Below are 22,221 nucleotides of genomic sequence, written 5' to 3'. Positions count from 1 at the left end.
GTATAAAATTAAGCCATCAATCACTTAATAATATGGACAAAGTCTCTGAAACAAAGTCATCATCAATATCATATTAAAAATCTCTTCTTGAAACCAATCCCTGTCTAGGGTGATCAGTGATTTGATAAAAAAGGAAGCTACAATGACAAAGGAGACAAAAACTGTTTCCCCCCCCAATCAAGAGGCAAAGAGGCAAACTGGCAGAAATAACATTTAGGAAAGTCACTAGAATCTTTGAAAAAGAAAATGTGTCTCCCTGACAGAACCTTATCCATATAACACTTTTCAAACCTGTTACTTCAGTGATGTACCAAAGCTGTTAGGAACGCAAATGAACAAATTACCTGTTGTGCTGATAGTCCCATGCTGCTTTTGGTCTAAAACCAGAAAGTCTGAAGGAAAAGGAGTAAGAGCTTGGGGAAAGGAACGTGATAGCACATTTACACAGTCTACTCCATAGCTGGAGCAGCAGAGTTAGTTACTTGACAACTACACCGAGCCGGCCTTCCTGCCTTTTCTCACCTTATTGCCGCTGTCATCCCGTTTCATGGTGGAAGGTCTAGTCTCTGTTTCTTGAGACTGTTTTGCTAGAGCCCTGTAATCCTTGTCTTGTGGAACTGAGGTCCGCCCACTGCCTCCTCTGGCTACGCTGCTGGGGGAAGCTTTAGATTTGCTGCTTTCACCCAGGGAGGACCTGGCAATGGCAGGTCTAAGAGAATCCATGTCTTTGGCCATGAGCTTCTTATCCATGCTTGCTTGGCTCTTGGGCAGAAGCTTTGAGCAAGTCCTCTGATCTTCCGTTTTTACTTCATTTTTCTGACCAGACATCTTTGTCTTAAGTGTGTTTGGGGTGGAAGCCCCGGGCCTGGAGCTCAGTTTGCTGCAGGAGGCATTTGACACCACCTGAACACTGGTTTTACTCGTTTCGTCGGGCTTACTAGCTTGGCTCACTCCTTTATTCACATGTTCCCTGATCACAGTATTCTCCGCCATTTTCTCCCTTGTCACTATGACAATCCTTTCAGGCTTCTCCACACCCAATGCATCCTCGGCCATGTTTCTGTCAGTTTCCTTCTCTGGTCCTATTTCCAGCGCGGCTTTCAGCTCAGTTCTAGCGTCCTTAAATTCAATCACCTTGTCCTCCTTTTCCTCCAAGGTGTTTTTATCATAGATTCCCTCTTTGCTTATTGTGAACTTCTCATTCCCAGTGTAAACTCCCTGGGTTGTGACCATGGGAGAAATAGGAGGGACCACCTCTGAAGCAGCTTCAAGTAGTTCCATGTCTCCTGCTGCCACTCCAACAGACCCTGAAAATGCATTTCCAGCCTTCTCCACGCTGTGGGCATCTTCGGTCTCGGGGAAGAACTCTTCTACATTTTGCTTATTGTCCCTTTCTTCTCTACCTGGCCCACCAGAGGGACCTGATGATAGATCAGCTTCCTTCTCCAGATCAGCCACATTGTCCTGCGGAGCAAAAGTGGAATTCTCTGTGCTGTCTTGTGCTACTTCAGTCTTGGCCAAGGCAGAGGTGCCATCAGGATTCTTCAACTCTCTCTCCTCCACCTGTTTTTCCACCTCCACCTTGCCAGGAGCCAAGTCAGAATCACACACTGCTCCTCTCTGAGTTTCTCCCTTGGAAGTGTCTTCCTGCAATGTGGAAGGCTCCCTTTGGAAGGCGGGATTTGGGATGGTCTCTTCCTTGATTTCACTAGGCTTAACTGAGGAACTATCAGCTGCTGTTTGCACCTCACTTTCATCAACTGGATTGTTTTTCAAGTCAGGGCTAAAGGTATTTAAAAACAAAAAACACAAACAAAAAACAAACAAAAATCAAACTATGATGAGAATTCAACCATTATAAATAACCCTCTTGACGCCAAAGGTTAAGATTTCCTAATGCATTAGTTAATTAGCATTGGGAAATCTAGCCTATCAGCGTTAAAATGGTTAAAAATATTTGAGGCAAATCAGTGAACAACTTATTAAAAAAAAAAAAAAAGAAAGAAAGAAATCCTCCTTAGAACGGAAAGCTTCCTTATAATTCAAAGGAAATTACTTGTACAAGTTAGACTATTCTGCTCATTATTTTTGTTTTTTGTTTTTTTTTAAAAGAGCTTTGACCCAGGAGCAATTTTTTTTTTTCCAAGATAAAGTTGGCATCTGATTTTAGGAGGTTGGATACGTTTATACAGATAGGCGCATAAAACATTACCCTCCCCCCCATCAAAAACATTTCAATTTACTATAAAGAGCCCATTTCCCCCAAAATGGCGACCTAAAGCTCTAGTTCTCGACCAACCTTGCATAAAGAATGTGTCATTTGACTAGACCACATCTAAAAAGGTACAACTGAAAACTGTTGAGAGGAGGGAAGAAAAGTGACATGTAATAAATAAATATTGCCCCAAACATATCACTCTTCTTTCAAGGTGAGGGTAATCAGAATGACTATGAGTTTCTTCAATTTCCAAGGTTGTGAAGATAAAGAATTTTTTCTTTTTGTTTTCTTATTTGTTTTTAAAGAATATATCAAAGAACACTTTCAATGGAAGTTAGATTTCCCTATAAAGAAAGACAATTGAAGACAGAGAAAAATTTGTGAAATATCAGGTTAGCACAATGTGAGGATAACACAATGTAAACTGAAGGAAGAGTCTTCAGCTATATATGGGAAGGACTATGGAAGGCAAATACTTCCTTTAAAATTCTATGAACCAGTATTTTCCTTTTTGTGTCAATGCTTTTTTAGTGCCTTCTTCTGATTCTTGTCTTGGAGACAAGAGATCCAATGAACCATCTTTTTATTAATATCCACAGATTACAGATTATCTTGTATACCCAACATGCTATGAAAAATAAAGTGGCATGTAGTCACACATCATTAAAAGCAGCAGAGAGAAGGTGTGCCCAAAAGCAAAAGGTAGTCAGATGGGCATGAATATTGAGCAGAAAGGAACATTCTTTCCCTTCTATATTTAAAGAAGAGATGAAAGGATTTATGACGTCTCATGTTTTTCAGAGAAGATTAAGTTGTCAAAGCTCCTGAACTTTCCATAGCTCAGGTAACAAACTATTTCCCCCAATATTTTCCTCAGGTAATGAAGCTGATAACCAAATATTAATTAGGTTTATCCTCCAAAAAAGGTCTTGATACACCATAAAAAGCAAATGCTTACTGCTACCTGAGCATCCACTTGGTGGAACTGACGCACTGTCATCTTCTCCCCTAAAGTGGGAGATTCAGGATTGAAAAATAGACCAAGTTTCTTACGGATCAGTGACCATATTCAAAAAAATCTTCCATTCTCCTGAAAAGCTGTAATGACCAATTAAGCTCTGGAAATTTAATTCCATGGTACAAGCAGCATCTTGTTTATGTATGAAACGCAGCTTTTCATCACTGGAAGAACAATTCAGCCCTCATAAATATGAGACTGAGGACAACAGCCCCAATTTGTTGGGGCTAAGTTGAAATGAACTCATATGCCAAGAAAAAAATCCTGATAAAGTAGGTGTCTGAAAACTAACTTTCTGAATATATTTTCATTTTCAAGTTGTGAGATTCACTTTGTCATGGGTGCTCCATTCAATTCCTCACTTATAGGATTACATGTAAGCCCTAAGGAATTGGGGAGGGGTGTGGAGGGGGGGGGAAGGAGAGGAGAGAACTGCCTGTGGTTTACTGGATCATAAAGTCAGTGAAATAATGTTTTATTTCTTGATCCCAAGATCTTCTTTTATTTTTTTTTCTCTATCTTCCAAGTTTCCGTCTGTCATCTTTATAACACTGATAACCTTAAGTTCTACATTTTCAAAAGGGAAATACTGCTAAACTATAAAAGCGTAACAACCATTTGTGAAAATGGCCATCACCTTTCAATCTTTGTTATTACATGTTGGGCTCAAAAAGTACAAGTTTTCTTCCCCAAAATCAGACTGTTTCCAGTTTCCTGGGGTACCTTTGGCATTTCAGGAGAAGTAGCTTCTTTAATGTTCCCAAAATATCTCAAAGTCGATTGGTTTACAAAGGAAATCAAATTCCCATCTCTATAACAATACAGTTCAACAGCCTTGAATGTAGAAGAAAGCACAATAGGTCATCAAGAGTTCAGGTGGAAAAAAGCCAGGAGTACCCTATGGTAGCATACTGGCAGAGCACAGCAAGGTGCCCAAAGAAGGACCTCGTTGGCAGCAACTCTTTACAGAATGCCACTGGCAGACCACCACTGCCCCTCCCCCAATCCTTCCTGCAAAGTCCAGTTTCTCAGGAAAAAGAGTCTCACTTTCTCCCCATATTTAAACTTTGCAAATAAATTCCTTTAAGAGCATGTGCCTACAGCAGAATAAACGGGGAGCTTGATCAAAGTCACAGCACACACACCCCAAGTTGCTTTCAATTCAAATCTTAACCTCTGATATTTTGGTCAATTCTCAAGTGACCCCAAAATATCATTAAGGAACTTTCAAGACTTGATCTTCCATCCTGTTTTGAAGTTTCAACCACATACTTCTAAGAAATCAGAAGAACTTGACTGATACTGAGTGGTAAAAAGCTGTGAAATTTTCTTTCTTCGGTTTGCAGCTATAATGATCAAATAGACTACATTCATATAGGTCCTTGTTGTCAAAAGCGAAGACAATTCCAGCATTTCTTCAAGGTTAGCTCACTCAATCAAAAGCAAATTCAATCCATAATGGTCTCATCACATCCTCTGGCTCTCTTCTCCCATTCCTCAGCTTAGAAAACTCAATTGGGAATGGGAGGCAAGAAAGCTTGTTAACTAATGCAGGAAGAATTCCATGAGATCTAAGTTTATTTACTTGTAAATTTATTTCTAAAGCAGCTATTAGCTGGGGGAAAGACCGAGGTGGAAGGAGAATGGTTTAAAAAGCTGAGAAGAAAGATTACTCCAAACTCATGTCAGTAGCTCAGGCTGAAACATGCAAAGAAATGTATTCACTTGTTTATCACTCACAGACCAAATCTGGACAAATCAACATTAACTGTGGCTCCTTCACTTTCCTTGGGACATTTTTGCTCTATAGTCTACCACTATTTATTGTTCTCAGCATTCAAAGATGCTGATGGTATTCCTACTTTGACTTATTTGAGTGATTTTAAAAAGACAATGTATGACCTATATAGTATAGGGAATAAATTCAAGTCTACTACTACTGGGCGGATAAAGTTCTCTTTGTTTTTTCACGTAATTCATATCCACTACTTCTAAACTAATGATTAAAATTTTTCCCCCTACAACATAAGAATTAAGAACCCATATAGTTTTCAGGGCTCCTTAGACAGTGGATCACTCAAGGAGAATGAAGAATTGTCCATATACTTAAAGAACATGTTCTCATCCCAAAACATGTATGATACTATAAAATAATTTAGATGTAAATGAATCACTAGAGAAGTAAATACCTGATAAAAGACTAAGTCACAAACAGAATATGGCTTCCCATTGAATAAAATATAAAATGTCTTGGAATTATTCCCTTTGGTTTTTAATTAACTTCTGCCTACAAAATACAGATAGAAGTATCTAAAATTACACAAAGGTCTTTGCTCTCTCAGCTCCTCTTCCCTTTAGGGAAAGAAGAGATTTAAAAGCAATTGTTATCATAAAAGTGAGACATTAGTGCTAAGATTTTGTGTTTTTCTATGTGTTTTAAATAACCAACCAAGACAAAGAATTGACAAAATTTGGTTAACTAATTGTTATTTTTGTTTGTTTTAAGCCAATGATAAAAAAAAATAGATACAAGTTATTACTATTCTTAATTTGAAATGTGTGGATATTTAAAGCATCAAAAGAACATACATATTGGACCACTGATTAAACTACTTGAAATCAATTTAGCAATATGTCATTTTTTACTAAGACACTATATTTGCATATTTGAATTAAAGCATATCTATGCATTCATGTAATTTTAAAAAATAAATGTAAACAGCAAATTTGGGACAAAGAAAAGAGAACCATAGCAACTTGCATGTACATCAATTAATCAAATCAGAGGTTAAGATCATTTCTGGCTACATATACATATCAAGTCTTTATTTTAAAAGGCAGAAGAATCTATAAATACATGTATATTGAAATAGTAATCAAATGTTAGATAACTAAAACATACCTCTCTTTTCCTGGCTCTGGATCTCTCTCAGTTTCAACCTGAAATATAATTTCATTCATTTAATTTGGAAGATCCTATAGGATATTGCTTACGGTCCAGACAATTCTGTTATGCAGTCTTAAGTTGAATTAAATTGTTTTCATTTAAAAACCAAAACAATTAAAATATAACCATACTTTAAATAGCAAAAAATTCTCAACAATTTGTGACTATACCTTAAATACCAAATTCCATTAAAAGGACCTCTTATTCTAATTAGAAGAAAATCTGTGCTAGCTTAATAAGACACACATCAATTATCTAAGAAAAAATAGAGTAAACAAAAATAGTTAATCCTATTAACCTGGAATTCATGAATTATTTTAAAAACCTATTTTGATAACTGTTATTTTAATCATATGGGTTTCCTTTATGAACCTGTTTTATTATATGCATTTAAAAACACTGAGACTTTTGAGTAGAGGTCCACGGATGTCATTGTTCTGCCAACAGGGTGCCAGCACACAGGAAAACATTTTAAAACTTCTAGTATAAAACAATTATAAACTTTGGGATTTACAAGCAAAAATATAAAAATTGTTGTTGAAATGCCAGCATCTTCACCGTAAGAATGACTTAAAACACTCTTTGGGGCAGCAACATTACTTTAAAGCTTGAGCAGGTTTGCCCTCTAATACAGGAAGTTGTCTAGCACGTACTGAAAGCTAGGGGATGATGGGAATGAAAGAAGGACTGACTCAAACCAAAGACAGAAAAAAGTGCAAAAGACACAAAAGTCACTTAGGCCATTAACCTGAGGCTATGTCAATTGAGTTTGATATTTGAAGTCTGGGGGTGGGAGGTAGTGAGGGTGGGAACCAGCCCCACACTAACTCCCTCTACCAATGCAAACTACTTGCCTGTGAGAGCCTTAAAGGAGTTGTCTGGGCTAAACAGAACTTTAAATCCAGATCTTTCTAGTCCCAAAGCCAGATCTCTATTCAATACACTATACAGCATTATACATAAGTCTAAATTTTAAAAGAGTGAACACTAAAACCAACAAGAAAATGAATCATGAAATGGTATCAACATCTCTAACAAGTAAAAACTATTAGAAATAAGAGATCCAAGTGAACAAAAGATCTGATAATTATCAGAGAAATATTTAAAAATATTTCCTCAACAAAAAATTGAAGAGGAAAATTTCAAAATAAAAAGCAAGTAAGTCTATAAGGAAAGATTCTAGATCATTTTTATACCTACTGAATCAAGTTCTATCAATCTAGGACTTACCACAATAATTAGCAAGTTTTATACAAAAGTTTGGCACACAAAATTATCCTTAGGTTAAAAGTGTGTACCAAATGCTAAAACAGAATCTTTCAAATTAGGGAAATTTTGACCCTATCTTTGGACTTCCCCATAAACACATTTACCTGATACTTTACCTCCTTCAGAAGTAAAAACTTTTTAAAAAATTAATTTCTGAATCACACCGATTAAGAATTACATGATGCTATTTCTATATGTCTTAAACACTGTTAATGATTTTTTTTCAGAAAGCCAAATGACCTGAAATTGCTAAGTCAAATACGCCATCTGAATTACTATCTACGATTTGAATCACTATCTAGGCTTTATCATGGTCCCATAAAGAAATGAGTAACCAACTTGAAAATGAAGTAATGTGTCACATAAATTGATTTCTGGAGTCACTATAAGGATGGAACACGTTGTCTGATACAGTTGATCAAATGCTTTTATTCCTTTTGTTTTTGTTATATGTATGGGAATGCCTGCCATCTAGGGGAGGGGGGTACAGGAAAGGAGGGGAAAATTTGGAACAGAAGGGAGTGCAAGGGATAATGTTGTAAAAAAAAAAAAATTACCCATGCATATGTACTGATAAAAAAAAAAAGTTATAATTATAAAATTGATTTTAAAAAATAATAATTTTGTTACAAAGAAAGATCATTGCCATTAAAAAAAAAAAAAAAAAAAAAAAAAAAACCAACACAAGTCAAGGTATAAAAAGCTTTAAAACTTAAATAGAAATTGCTTCTCCATCTGTTTTTCAGACATAGGCCTGTCCAAAGGCCCCCAGAGTGAATGGCTTATGACCATCCTCAAGAGGAGAGTGCTGGCTCCGAGTTCTGCTCTCTTCCAAGAACTATGCTTACAAACTTCTGTTTTAACTCTATGCTTACAAACTTACCACTTCACACCTATCAGATTGGCTAAAATGACAAGAAAAGATAATGACAAATGTTGAAAGGAATGTGGAAATACTGGGACACTAATACATTGTTGGTGGAACTGTGAATGGATCCAATCACTCTGGAAAGCAACTTGAAACTATGCTCAACTTATCAAAAAGGACGCATACCCTTTGATCCCACAGTGTCTCTACCGGGCTTATATCCCAAAGAGATCTTAAAGAAGGGAAAGGGACCCACATGTGCCAAAATGTTTGTGACAGCCCTCTTTGTAGTAACTAGAAACTGGAAACTGAGTGGATACCCATCAGTTGGGAAATGGCTGAATAAATTAAGGTATATGAATGTTATGCAATATTATTCTTCTGGAACAAATGACCAACAGGATGATTTCAGAGAGGCTTGGAGAGATTTACATAGAACCAGGAGATCACTGTACATGGCAACAAGATTATGTGATGATCAATTCTGATGGACATGTCTCTCTTCAACAATGAGATGATTCAGGCCAGTTTCAATGATCTCATGATGAAGAGAGCCAGAGAGGGGACTGTGGGAACTGAATGTGGATCACAACATAACATTCTCAGTCTTTTTGTTGTTCATTTGCAGTTTTTCTTACTCATTTTCTTTCCTTTTTGATCTTTCTTGTGAAGCAAGGTAATTATACAAATATGTTTACATATATTGGATTTAACATATATTTTAACATGTATTGGACTACCTGCCATCTAGGGGAAGGGGTAGAGGGAAGAAGGGGAAAATTTGGAACACAAGGCTAAGGATCAATGTTGAAAAAATATCCATGCATATGTTTTGAAAATATAAAGTTTTAATAAAAATAATAATAAACAAACATAAAAAAACAAAACAAAACAAAAACAAAACTGTCTTACCTCAGGTGGCTCTGTCTTCAGAGACAATGTACAGGTCAACATATTTTCACCCAGGTTAAAAGGATTTTGTTTTAAGAAGCTGTGCATTTTCTGAGCAGATTCAGGACTATCTAACTGAAGAATTACCTGTAGGGATGGGGAGAGTAAGAAAGAAATAAGGGGAAAAAAAAAAAAGGGGGGGGGGCAGCAATCATTTCTACCTCATATTCCAAGTAGACTTTTTCCTCTATATTTTAGATATAACTTTAGTTAGCATCTATGTTTCTTTTGTTAAAAAAATAGGCTTAACTTTATATATTCAAAGTAAAAAATAAATTAATTAAATTAAATTATTGAGGACACAGAACAAAAACAAAAGAAGGATATATTATGGAATAGATAAAATTGATAGGGTTGGGTTTTTTTTTTTTTAAGACTTAAGAGAATTGGAATATAAACACTAGATTAGCTCCAATCAAAATAGTAATAATGGTCTTAGCAAAAACATTTATCCCTTCTTGCCCCAAAGTTCTAATCAAATTAACATGCCTTTGCTTTAATATGGCTATTAGTATTCCCCTAATTGTAGTACTCAAATTTCCTAATTGGTCTAACATACAGAAGGCAGAGCATCCGGAATCCAAGAAGTCAACTTGGATAACAAAGGAAAGTGAAAAATGTCTTTTGCTTTTTTTTCCCCTTCTTGCAATTATCAACTTGACAAACATACTTTGGAGCTAGAAGCAACCCCAAGGCCATCTTGTCTCTATCCCTCTGATTTCATAGGATATTCAAAGGGAATTTAAAGACTTGGCCCTCAGTCAGAGACTGAGAGAAAATCTAACAGAGGGAGGCTTCCACACTCTCTGAAGGTTCGACAAGACACTACTTGTTATGCTCTCCTACAAAAGCAAAGGTTGGTTGCCTTGCAGAGGGTCTAAATGTCCTAAGGTTTAGTTAGCTGCAGCTCTACCTTCTCTCTTCAGACTAAGGAGTAACCTCTGATCTCACATGTAGACTGGCTGTATTACAAATGAACATACTCACTGTCCCCCCACCTGGGCCTTCACTGTTATGTATCCTAATTCCCACTTTCACTCCTCACAGAATTTGCTCTAAGTCTTTTCTCTCTATTCAGGTATCTCCTCTGTTCTGCCTTCTCCTCCACTGAGAATGTTTACTTCTTACTGAAAAAAGCTGAGGTGAGCACCTTCTTTCCTTAATCCTGGGACAAGACCCTTCCATCTCTCCCCATGCCCTTTTCTGTCTCACAGGCTAACATCCCTAACCTTTAAGACACCTGATCCACCTCCACTCTTCAACCTCTCCAAATTTTCAACCTCCACTCACCAACTGGTTTGCTCACCAGTCTGAACTCCACCAATCTCCCCTCCTTCTCAGCCAAACTAGAAAAAACACAATCTCTAGTCACATCATTCTACACTTTCTCGGCCCTGTCAAACCACTTTAATCTGGCTTGGGACCTCATCAATCACCTACAACCTCTGAACTGTCCAGAGCAGACTATGCTTCCCCAGAGTCAGTGCTTCTCCAAGCTGTGGGCTCTGTATGGGCCTGAGCCGACTAGGCTCAGCTCCAGATGCTTTTCCCTCGACTGGTCCCTTCTTCTCAGCCTCCTCACACACTTCCTTCATGCCTCTTCTCTTCTCCCTCCAGACCCCTTGAAGCAAGATCATTTGTGCAAACAGCTCCAGAGACCCTCCCCCTTCAGCCAAGGGTAACTCCCCTTCTCTACTCCCACTCCCCCACTTATGGGACATGTCCTAAACTTAACCACTCTAAAATGGAGTTCACTACAGGCACAAGCAACCACCAACACACTCCTGGGGCCAGCCTCAGTATCTATTTCCCTCACACCACAAACCCATGTCTCCCTTCACAAGCTCTTTCCTGGCTATTATTACCCCTTACCTGCAGTTTCTCCTTCCAGTCCCTCTCCTGCATTCTAAGTGCTAACCATGTCATCACTCCCTCCAGTAAAACGTCTTCCTGCTGTCTCTAAGATCCAACACAGCCTCCTCCTGTAAGCCTGGGATAGCAGTGTGCCTTCCAGCTCTCTCCAGCACCACTGGGGACCCCCTCCCCAAATTCTCTGCAACAGTGAAACATATTTCCTCCTTTCCTCAGAGGACGCTGGCATGAGTTCCCTATACTACCTACCCTACCTGCAACAAGTTCTTTCCTCACTAGGATCTCAGACTTTCTCCCTTCCCTTTAAGGGGCAGCTCAGACAGCTTCAGAAACTTTCCTAATTTTTCAAATGCTGGTGCTATTCCTCCCAACTATTTTATTGTGCACTTTTTGCAGATTTTTTAATGCACTCTATTTTATAGGCAACTGCTTTCTCCATAAGGACCTAAGTTCCCTGGGAGCAGAGATGATTTCATCCTTTCTTCTTTTATCAAAAGGCCTTACTCAGCACAGAATCTACAATATAACAGGTATTCAATAACTGAAATAAGCTTTATTAATATTTAATCAGATTTTAAGACTAAACCATTAATCCTATTGAGAACCTAAAATTTTGAAAAGAAATATTCACCTTGTTTCTATTATTTATGAACACATAGCGATCCACTTTTCCAAATTGAAGTCCAACACAAACTACCTCATGTTCAGTGTATCCATCCTCCGGTAAGTTGCCAAGATGTACAAAGTGACTGTGAATTGTATCTAGATTGGCCTGTGTAGACACATACATGTTTATTTTCAAAGAAAATAATAAAAGATGATAGCAAAAATGGAATATAAATTAAGTTCCCAAGAACAAATGATACAGCCCAGACCAAACCCTCTCCCCAGAATAGGAAAATAATGACCCCAGCAAAATTTAAGTCCTTATGAATAAATGAAATGCTACAAGCTTCATGTAAAATGTAATTTCTTAACTACTAACAACCATTAAGTCTCAAAAGTCTTAACTGTGGCATTAACTCAATTTTAATAATTAACATTTGTCCAATCATGGAGAATTCATGATGAACTAATCTATTTCTTCTTTAATTTGTTATAAATAGAAATTTCAGGCAGTCTCTAGTGACTCCAGGAGATGTGTCCTAGATTTTAGGAAACAAAAATACCAGTTTTCTGATCTATTAAGCAAACAGGGAAATGAACAAATTAAAAACCAAAACTCACCTCAGGGGAAGATTCTTTAATCAAAGATGTGAATATAGCTTCCTAAAAAAATAAAAGTTGGAAAGCTAAAAATATGTCCTCTTAATGAATTACATATTTACCCTGTGGTTTACAAAATATGCAGCTAAAACAGTTTTGCAGCTAAATCAGTTTTTAAGACAGGCACCTCTATTCCCCCAAAATCTCTTAACCAATAGTCATAGATTTTATGCATGGAAAGGATCTCAGAACTCACATTGTTCTCTGCACCCTACTTTACATGTGAGCAAACTGATATCCACCAAAGTTAGGTGAGTTGCCCGAGGCCACATGACCAGTTGGCAGGGGGCAGACCCCAAATGTGTTGGATCAGACCACAGACGCCGCCTTTCATTTCTTTTTTTACCTGGTCAACAATAAAACTTGTTGAATAAAACTCCCTGATTTTCAAATGTGGTCTTCCTCTACCTATCCAACCTTAGTTTCCATCACTCTTCTAGTACACGTAGTGGGAAGTAAGGTTGGATAGGCAGGGGGAGACTAGCTGCTGGAGGGCCTTGACAGCCAGGCAGAGGAGTCTGAACGGGAGTCGGTGGAAGCCACCCCAGGCTCTCTAGGAGGGATGCCAGCTTAAGACCTGGTTGTAAGGCAGGGAGGACAGTGGCAAGGCAAAGCTGCTAGTCACGTGACATTTCCAAGGAGACCCAAGAAGGGGGACAACGCTATGTTAGATATGAAGGAAAAGAAAGAAGCAACAGTAACTGCACACTTCCTAGTTTGAAAGATAAGAAGGTTGTATGTCCAAGAGAAATGGGAAAGATAGTCTGTGGTATACATGCCCAGAACACAAGTGGAAATCACACTCAAATAAAAAATAAAACTAATGATGGAAATTTCAGACTGTACAATTACAAAACATTTACCCCCAATAACTAACAGAGAAATATTCTTTTTAGTATATTTAGAACCTATTTGTATTTAAGGATTATGGTTCTGTGTTTGAACAGAAAAGTTTCCTCATATTCAAACTCAAAGGAAATGACAGCCCACTGCTTACCTCATCCTTTAGATTAATATTTTCAGGAGCCATATTTATCAAAAGCTGATTTCCATCCATTGACATCGGGAAGCAGGTATAAAATTTTACCATAGAGTCTGCCGATTTTCTATTTATTTCCATGTATGCCTTTTAAAGTAGAAATTACAATACAAATAAAAATTAGATGATGTTTACATAGCCATCATAAAAAAACATAAAAAAATCTTTTTTCTAAAAACAACCCAACCTTTAAAAGTATTTCCCACACTGTTCTACGTGGTCTAAAATTCATCAGGATGTAAAGAGAAATTTCTAATGCCTTTCTCCTATAAAATATTAAATAGAAGGTGGGATTTATTGCATGCAGCAGTTTTAAGACTATAACAATGGATTTAATTTCCTCAATTCTGCTTCCAATCCCTTAACTTATATATCACCAAAATTGCATGAGCACCAGCACTTATAGGTTCTATAATTATGTTTGAAGCAAGAACTGTTCAAAAGAAAAATTCGTTTGAAAAAATACCATGAGATTATAAAGTACACTCTTTTCTGGTTTTATAGCTTTTCAACATTTAACAAAACCCAAGGCAATACACACCTATCAACCCATTACAGGTCCTCAATCCTTAATCCTCAATTCTCACTCAAAATAAGTTCTCATTCCCCTTCAGTCAATTCAGCACCTTTCCTCAGGGCACCACCTTATACATGAGTACCTCGCCCTACATGAGGTTACCACATTAGGTCAATTCCATAAAACAGTCCCCTGAAACTTCACAGCTAAAAAGCCTTCTCTCATGGTTTAGAATCCTGCAGGATTCACTGTAGCTGAAATAAATGACTTCTTTAGTTATTATTCCAACTATGCTATACTTCTGCCTTATGTAAAAGGCTCTACTCATTGACTTATATTAAATCTATACTTTAATACCTCTCTACATTATCTATCCTAAAGGTCAAAATCCATTAGTTTATATAAAACCATTCAACAACTAGAAAAAACAACACATAAATACAGTTGTAATTTTAATGCAGGCCGCTGATTTGAGGAACTGCAAATAACAAAAAGTCATCCCCAAATATAGACTGATCCCTTGTCAGGGGAAACTTGGGTCCACTGAGAAGCGTCACAGGCAGGCCTTAAGCTGAGTTGTCCCTGACTTCACTCTACCACACCACCTCTCCAATTAATGCAGTTGGTCATTGAAAATAAAAACAACTTTCCAATGAGGATGAGGAAGTAACCTTCCTTTTAACCAACCTAATGCTTTAAAGTGACTTATTTATTTCACAGAAAATGACACGTTCCAGCTAATCACTATCCCAGATTCTTGAGAATAAATTCTTACCCAAGAGACTTTGATGAAAACATTTTTCCCAACACAAACTGGTATAGATAGCCTGACATATCTGCTGAACAATTCCATTCCTATAATATATTAAATTCTGTTGTATTTTTCCTGTACTGCCTAACATGGTGGTGAGAGGGTATAGCACACCAGGTCTCCAGCTCCTGACCAGGCTGGAAATATAAATGACCAACTCCTGAATCTGTCCCTCACCACTTCAGCCCTCCTCAGGTAGTCTGGTGCTACCAGCCAGGTGCTAGTGTCAGACTTCTTTGTGGGCACTCACTTGGCTTAGCTGATGACAACTCAGGTGAGCCAAAGGCCTTAGCCTCCCCAATCAAAACTTAAAATTAAAAACTTTATTTTGGGGGGGGGGGAGGAATCCAGCTTGTTCTTTATTATTCCAAAAGCACGATGGCCTCGATGGACATTACTGGGCTTCAAGACGAGAAGCCCCAGACTCAAGCCCTCCTTGTAATACTATGTGACTCTGGGCCCATTATTTAATCTTTATGCATTTAAGCACTGTGATCTTCTTGAGGCAGAGGGATTTCACATTAATAAAAAGCATAGATCCTTCATATATTCATATACAATAAAAGGAATGCAAGACCTAACTTCAGGTTCATTAAGTGTGAGTAAAAATAAGAAAATTAAATAAATTGTGGTAAATCAGGATCTATCTATCTATCTATCTATCTATCTATCTATCTATCTATCTATCTATCCTTCCATCCATCCATCCATCCATCTATTTATCCATCTATCCATACACACACACACACACACTTCTAAAAGATATAATCTCTTTCAAGCTATCATTTGTGATCTCTCCAATGCCAGTCTACTGATACAGCTCATAACCTTCCTACAGTAGTTCCTCTGTGGTTGTCCTAAGGAAATAACAGAAAACTCCAAAGAAATAGATCTATAAGAATATACACAAAGTAACCATGTGATAATTATTTTTACCTATTCTCCAAGAGATATGAATATACACAAGTAAGCTATTTATATTATGTTCCTGTTTAAGCACACTATTTCCAAGTATTTTATTTTTAAATTGAGGGGTTTTTGTTTTGGGTTTTTTTTTTTTGCTGAGGTAATTGGGGTTAAGTGACTTGCCCAGGGTCACAAAGCCAGGAACTGTTAAGAGTCTGAGACCAAATTTGAACTCAGGTCCTCCTGACTTCAGGGCTGGTGCTCTATCCACTGCGCCACCCATCTGCCCCCTTAAATTTTCACTAGCAAGCAGAAAATGCTTATTTCAATGGCTAGGTATGGCGTTCTTTGACCCCATAATTAAAATTCCTCACTAACTTACAAGGGTCCATAAGAAGAGAAAAAAGTAAGCCAGTGCTAAGAACTACCTAACCTAACAAAAAACTTTAAAGAGAACATGTAATAGTGTGTTGCTGTAAAACTACATCTACTAAGTCTCATCATGAAATTCATTTATTGTTATAGTAGTGATAAATATGACCTAGAAAAAAAATGTTCAGGGCAAGAAAAAACTTTTTTTAAAACCTTAAATTTGTGCATTTAACAAACTGCACAATTTATACTTTGTTCTACTACACAAGCATTTTTTGTTATATTACATTAGCAACAAATACCATTTGAGTTTACTAGGACCAAATTTGACAGTTTTAAAATTTTGTTTCATTTCTAAGTAACTAAAAGGAAATTAATACTTTAAAAATCTCTACCTCCTAATTAAGCAAATTACAGAAGCATTTTTTTTAAAGAGAACCTATATAATCAAAGCTTTCCTTATTGCAAAAGAAAATTCTTACCTTTTTATGAGATGATAAAATTAAAATATCCTTGAAACCACCAAATGGTTTTGCCAGATTTGAAACTTCTTCTGTAGAATATCCTTTATTTGGCAAATTTGAAATAAGGACAATGCACATTTCTTCAGTTTCCTTTAAATCAAGATTATGATAGTTATTTCCTTTTAGCTCTCCTATTATTGATTATTCTTCAAATACTTATTTTTAAACATTTTAGGAATTTTAATTCATTACAAAGAAAGAGGTATATGAGTATGGACACATAGGAATGTGGATTGCTTTAAAATCCCTTAACTCCTCTCACTTTTAAATTTTTTCACTACAACATAGAATGGCTTGATATGTGAGGGAAAGAATGTTTTCAGAATTTTATGATATTAAAAAAGCTAACAATAAAAACATTTTGTAAAAATGTAAATGTTGGTGTAAATCAATTAATTGCTTACTTAAGATGTCTTATAAAGTCCTTTTTTACACTATTTTCACAATGATAAAGGGACTAGACTAAGCAAAGACAAATTCTCCAAATCTAAACTTCCTAAGAATATACAGAAATCTGTCATCATGACTGATATACTAAATCGTTAAGGAAAAAGGAATAGATTTGTGGTATTCAAAGCTCATACTACCACAATTCCAATATTATAATATAAATCTACATTAGAATTGCTTCAATTTAAATATTTAAACCAACCTTGCTAACTGAATCCTCTTTTTCAGTGACTCCTGAAACAGATTCATGGAAACAAAAAAAAAAAAAAAAAAAAAGAAGTTTTAAGTCAAATATACAAATATCTAATAGACACAACTGCAGAGTTTAGCCTGTAAACAAAGACAAAGTTAATTTTAGCTGTGTAGGATGATCAGTTTTATTCCTTTTAAGGACAGTTTTACAATGATGATGAAATAGGGACAAAGGAAAAACTCATCAATTTATAGTATTCCTACAGGCTTTAACTACAGAATGAAAACCATATAACATTCCATATTTTATTGGTCATAAATAAGATATCTAATTTTATTTAGTCAAAGTTATCATTTTGTTTACATGAGTAAGATTTGTTTTTTCACCTACCTGAAGCATTTTCTTTAGCAGCACTCTCAATGGCTTTGGTTTCAGGAATGCTCTTGGTTTCTGAAATGCTTCTTATTTCAATGTTTTCTGCATGAAAATTTTCAGTTTAAAGCATCACAAAAGTAGACTATGATAAACAGAATAAATCTAAATTAAGCTACAAACAGCCTACTGCTTGCTTACCTTTGTCAATTAAAGTCTTGGTAGGTTGATCTGATTCATTCAATAGTGGTATAAGTTTTTCTTTAAAAAAAAAAAAATCAGTAAAAAAATGAAAAGGTATATCATGTATATTTCAAGCAGATTTGATTTTTTAAAAGTAAATATTAAAATTGTAGTCCAAGTTTACCTGGCACTGTCACAGTCTTATTAGAGTCTTTAATTTGGGGATCTATAGGTTTTTTGCTTTCTACTGTCTTCTTTCCACTAGGTTTTGCTGTTGGAAGTAGATTTAAAACAATTATTCCAACATATATAGCACAGATTATTCAATTATATAGTTTTCTTTTATTCCTAGGTATATCCCCCTTCTTTTATTTCCTAGGAATATTTGGAATTCAGCTTTCCTCTGACATTTTTCTTTCCTATTCACTCATTGGTCTCTTTTTTTTCTCATTATTATCATTTGATTAGCAATGAGAATTAAATTTATGACTTTCACTCTTTCAAAAACTATTTTTATGTAAAGCATTGGGCCTCATTTCACAGAATTGAGACTAAAATGGGAGTCAAAGCCCATTGCTTCCACCTTCTGCCTTACTCTGTCGGCAGGATCACTCACAGATTGATTTGGATTCTGTGGTAATTAAAATACTTTGTTTACAATAACAGTGAATCTGAAAAATAATATATTCTAAACAGTCACCTTCAAACTCAGAGATAATTCAAAAAAAGCTTAAATTTTTGGCAAACATTTGTATTGTTTTAAAAGATATTCAAAAACTATACACAGCAAGGAGACTAAGTGACAGTCCTTTGTGACAAAATGTTTGTTAACTGCTGATCCAGAATATTCTTTACCTAATGATTTAGATCTTCACACAAAAGCCTTTGTTAATAAAGAAAGAAGAGGGAGGGAGGGAGGAAGGGAGAAAGGGAAGGAGGAAAGGTTCAAATCTGCCCAACTATCTAGAGCCAAACCTAATAAGATTTTTAAAAGCTGAATGTATTTGAGGAATATCAAGAATTTCGAATTTTTTTCAGATAATGTTCTCTAAAGAGTCATTATGAACAGATTAAAACCTGCTTTCTGTTTCCAGCAGCCTTACCTGATTTGTTAGAAGTTTTATTACTTTTAGCACTTGCGGAAATCACAGACTTTTTATTAACTGATGACTTTCCTAAATTACAGAAATTAGAGTCAAGACTGGTTCATTTTTTAAAGCAAAACTTTGTATTCAGCTATCATTCATTCCTTAATGTTTTTAAAATGAATGCAAACACAAGCAGCAAAATTAAATTACTGCTTTCTTAACATAAAATTCTATTACCTTTATGGCATAAGACATTCATGTTAATAAAGGACAGTCGGATAAGAAAATATTATTAGAAAAAGTAACTTACCTACTTCTTGGGAAATGTCACATTGCCCCCCCTCCCCACAAGAAGTTACAAGAGTCAGGAGATCTAGACTCTTGAAATGCATCAATCATGCTCTTCTAAATAGAGGAGCCCAGACAGCTCAGGGTCCTGGCTAATTTAATAGAATTTTGGAAGCAACTCTCAAGTAGCCCCACAACACAATCCCACAGAAATACTGAGCTTTTCTGACTCTTCACAGTGTCCATATACCACAGCCTGTTGCTCTAAAAGGCTACTTGAAATGAAGGTGCTTCCCCACAGAACTATGGGCCCCTGCATGGTCATCAGGATGCTTGAAGTCTGTGTCTTCCTAAGCACCAACAGGTAACGAATCAATCACAGACCACCAAGAGACCTCTGAGTGAGGAGACAAATTCTAAAAGAATCCTGCCTCTCCTCAGTCTATCCTGAGGTAAGCTTAACCTGTGTGAGGCTCTAAAGCCCTTCTGTGTTGAATGACACCCATAGACAACCGGGAGTGGAGCGCGTCACTGAGCCAAAAGGCCCCCAAGGGCTGGCAATTCCCCTGTCCTCCCCAAAGGGCAGCCTGGGCAGCTATGTGTTTCACATGCTCCTTAACTGCCTAATGACCAGGAGGTCCCCGCTCTGCTTACTCATAGTACTGCCTTAGGATATGCCTCCTGCAGGGAGTCTAACCTCAATGTTGCGATACCCAAGTGTAAGCTAGAACAACTTAAAGGCAGGGGAAAAATCATGCCAGTAAATTCCATGACTGGCAGGACCCTCCTGGATCTAATTTTACTCATGAGAACAACAAAATGTGGATCAAGTTCACCAATTCACTTCTTCCTGGGTTACAAAAGGTTAAGAGGTCTGTCCTGGCATCCATCAGGGACAGAAGAATATTAGGGAAGAGCAGCAAATTACAGCCTGCAACTTTGAGAGTGTCTATGATGGGTGATTAATCCTATAAACAGACTGCAGAAGTGCTACCTTGCCAATTTCACCAAACTAATTATAAATATGATCTCAGTCATAGAAGGGGCTGAGCATACACTTAATAAAACATCACATACTCAAATCAACCACATTTTCTGAAATTTCTGGATGGGTCATGTGAACTTCCTATCACATGAAAAATCCACCACCATGTTGTACTGTGCAAACATTTTTGAATTCTCTAGCACACCTGATGCACAATACACTAACAGCCTGAATTACTTTGGCTTTGACATTCAGGTTTTTGTTAAGTTGGCTGAAATAACAAGAAAGAGGTATCCCTAAGTCTCAAATCATAAGCGTAGTTTTAACTACTAGCCAAACTGGAATAACTCTGGATAACTTAGTATTATTGTCAGAGGAAAGATGCAAGTAAATTACTATCAATCCTCAGAACTTCTTGCCTTGTCATTATCCTTATACCTTTAGTATTCCTATCAAACACTTCTGCTTTTTATAGACCAGTCTTTGTTCCAAGGCAACTACCGCAACCTCCTCCACGTTGATCTCAAGACACAGATTTATAGTCTCCATCTTTAAACAAGACAAATTCCTGTGATTCTAATATACAATCTCTATGTGACTGTTCCTCCTTTCCAGTCCTTTTTCCAGTGTTCAAAAGAAGATTCCCTTATATCCTATAACAGTAAAAAAATGTTATAAGCACAGCCCATCTTCACCCATTCAAAATAATCACTACTTCTCAATTTCCTTTATCTGTAATTACCAGAAACCTTGTAACTGAATTTTCAAAGAAAATTAAACTGAGTTTGTGGGGTTTTTTCTCCTGTTTTCAAAAGCCAGCTTATCTCAATTGTAAATGTAATTCAAAAGAATGGTGAGAAGATCTAGTAAAGAAGGTAGGCCAAGAGTGAGGAGCAGACTTGAGTAGATATTAAATTAGAAGAAGAAAGACGTAGAAAAGTTCTTAATTCTCCAGATCCTGTTACCTCTCATCTATAAAATGAGGAGACCAGAGGAGCATCTCTGAAGTCTCCCACCAGAAGTGAAGTCCTCTTCAAGCCCCTGACCCCAGACCAGGGCTCTGTACCACAAAGCCAGACAAGTCTCCTGCTCTCTCTCATGCTCTGGGCTACTGATGAGATTCTGTACCAAGCAGTCATCTTGTCCAGGTAGGTCTAGCCTGTGGCCCTGACTTAGGCCTTAGATGCTAGTTGCTCCACTTTCAGCAAAGACTCTCCTCTCTTATTCACCTTCCCTGCACATTTTACTTCTTCCTGACTTCTAAAATTCCAACTCCATGCGGCAAAAGTCATTACCTACTGTAGGTGATGAGGCTCTGCCTGGGCACTCCGGGGTAAAAAAGACTTTTTCTACGAACTCCAGCCCCACCTCTGCCATTGTGCCTGAGCAGGCTCCTACTACTCTAATTATAGGAACTCCAGTATTTGGACAGTACAATGGGGATGCAGTCACCAGGCCTAGGGTCAGCCAAGACCTATCAAAGACTTCACTCATTTAATTCTCCCTTTCTCCATCTGTAAAATGAAATGATATTTGTACTACCTAACACAGGAAAATGTTTTCAAAGCTGTCAATCCTCTAAATAGATATTACCTTACTTGTTTCAGGTTTGCATAAAACATTAACATATTTTTGGTATTCAACTGAATGAGGAGCAATAATATTTTATATTAATTTATTTGGATATAATTTTTCTTTCTTTCTTTTTGCTGAGGCAATTGGGGTTAAGTGACTTGCCTAGGGTCATACAGCTTGGAATGTTAAATGTCTGAGATCAAATCTGAACTAGGTCCTCCTGACTTCAGGGATGGTGCTCTATGCACTGTGCCACCTAGCTGCCTTCTGTCATTTTTCTAAAATGCATTATATACAATCCTAAGTCCTTTAACAAAAGAATAATATCAATCTTTTCTTGAAAACTCAGGCTTGCCAAAATCATTATTATACCACCATACAGAACAAACACTCAAAGGAACTGCCTATTCTTAAGCAAAAGGTCCTCAAGACTTCTAGGTTTTGGGTTCTCCTAGAAAGCTTTGACTGTCCAGAAACTTCACGGCTCAGACTTTGGTCACTCCCAAGTC

The 22,221-nt window shown here is 36.9% G+C and overlaps 1 protein-coding gene across 1 annotated transcript in view; it reads right to left on the bottom strand.

The window, feature by feature from the left end:
- ZNF638 (zinc finger protein 638) overlaps positions 1 to 22,221 on the bottom strand; it is a 140,458-nt gene that overhangs the window by 17,294 nt on the left and 100,943 nt on the right. Inside the window, 12 exon segments of the mRNA XM_074285532.1 lie at positions 523 to 1,783; positions 6,139 to 6,176; positions 9,233 to 9,358; positions 11,775 to 11,915; positions 12,371 to 12,412; positions 13,407 to 13,535; positions 16,537 to 16,668; positions 17,231 to 17,262; positions 17,612 to 17,698; positions 17,795 to 17,854; positions 17,961 to 18,047; positions 18,880 to 18,951. Of these exon segments, the coding sequence (XP_074141633.1) occupies positions 523 to 1,783; positions 6,139 to 6,176; positions 9,233 to 9,358; positions 11,775 to 11,915; positions 12,371 to 12,412; positions 13,407 to 13,535; positions 16,537 to 16,668; positions 17,231 to 17,262; positions 17,612 to 17,698; positions 17,795 to 17,854; positions 17,961 to 18,047; positions 18,880 to 18,951 (2,207 nt within the window).

Source organism: Sminthopsis crassicaudata, chromosome 2 (genome assembly GCF_048593235.1).
Source record: "Sminthopsis crassicaudata isolate SCR6 chromosome 2, ASM4859323v1, whole genome shotgun sequence".
Taxonomy (NCBI): domain Eukaryota; kingdom Metazoa; phylum Chordata; class Mammalia; order Dasyuromorphia; family Dasyuridae; genus Sminthopsis; species Sminthopsis crassicaudata.
The sequence above is the reverse complement of the archived record's forward strand: the minus strand, read 5'-3'. Positions and strand labels throughout refer to the sequence as shown.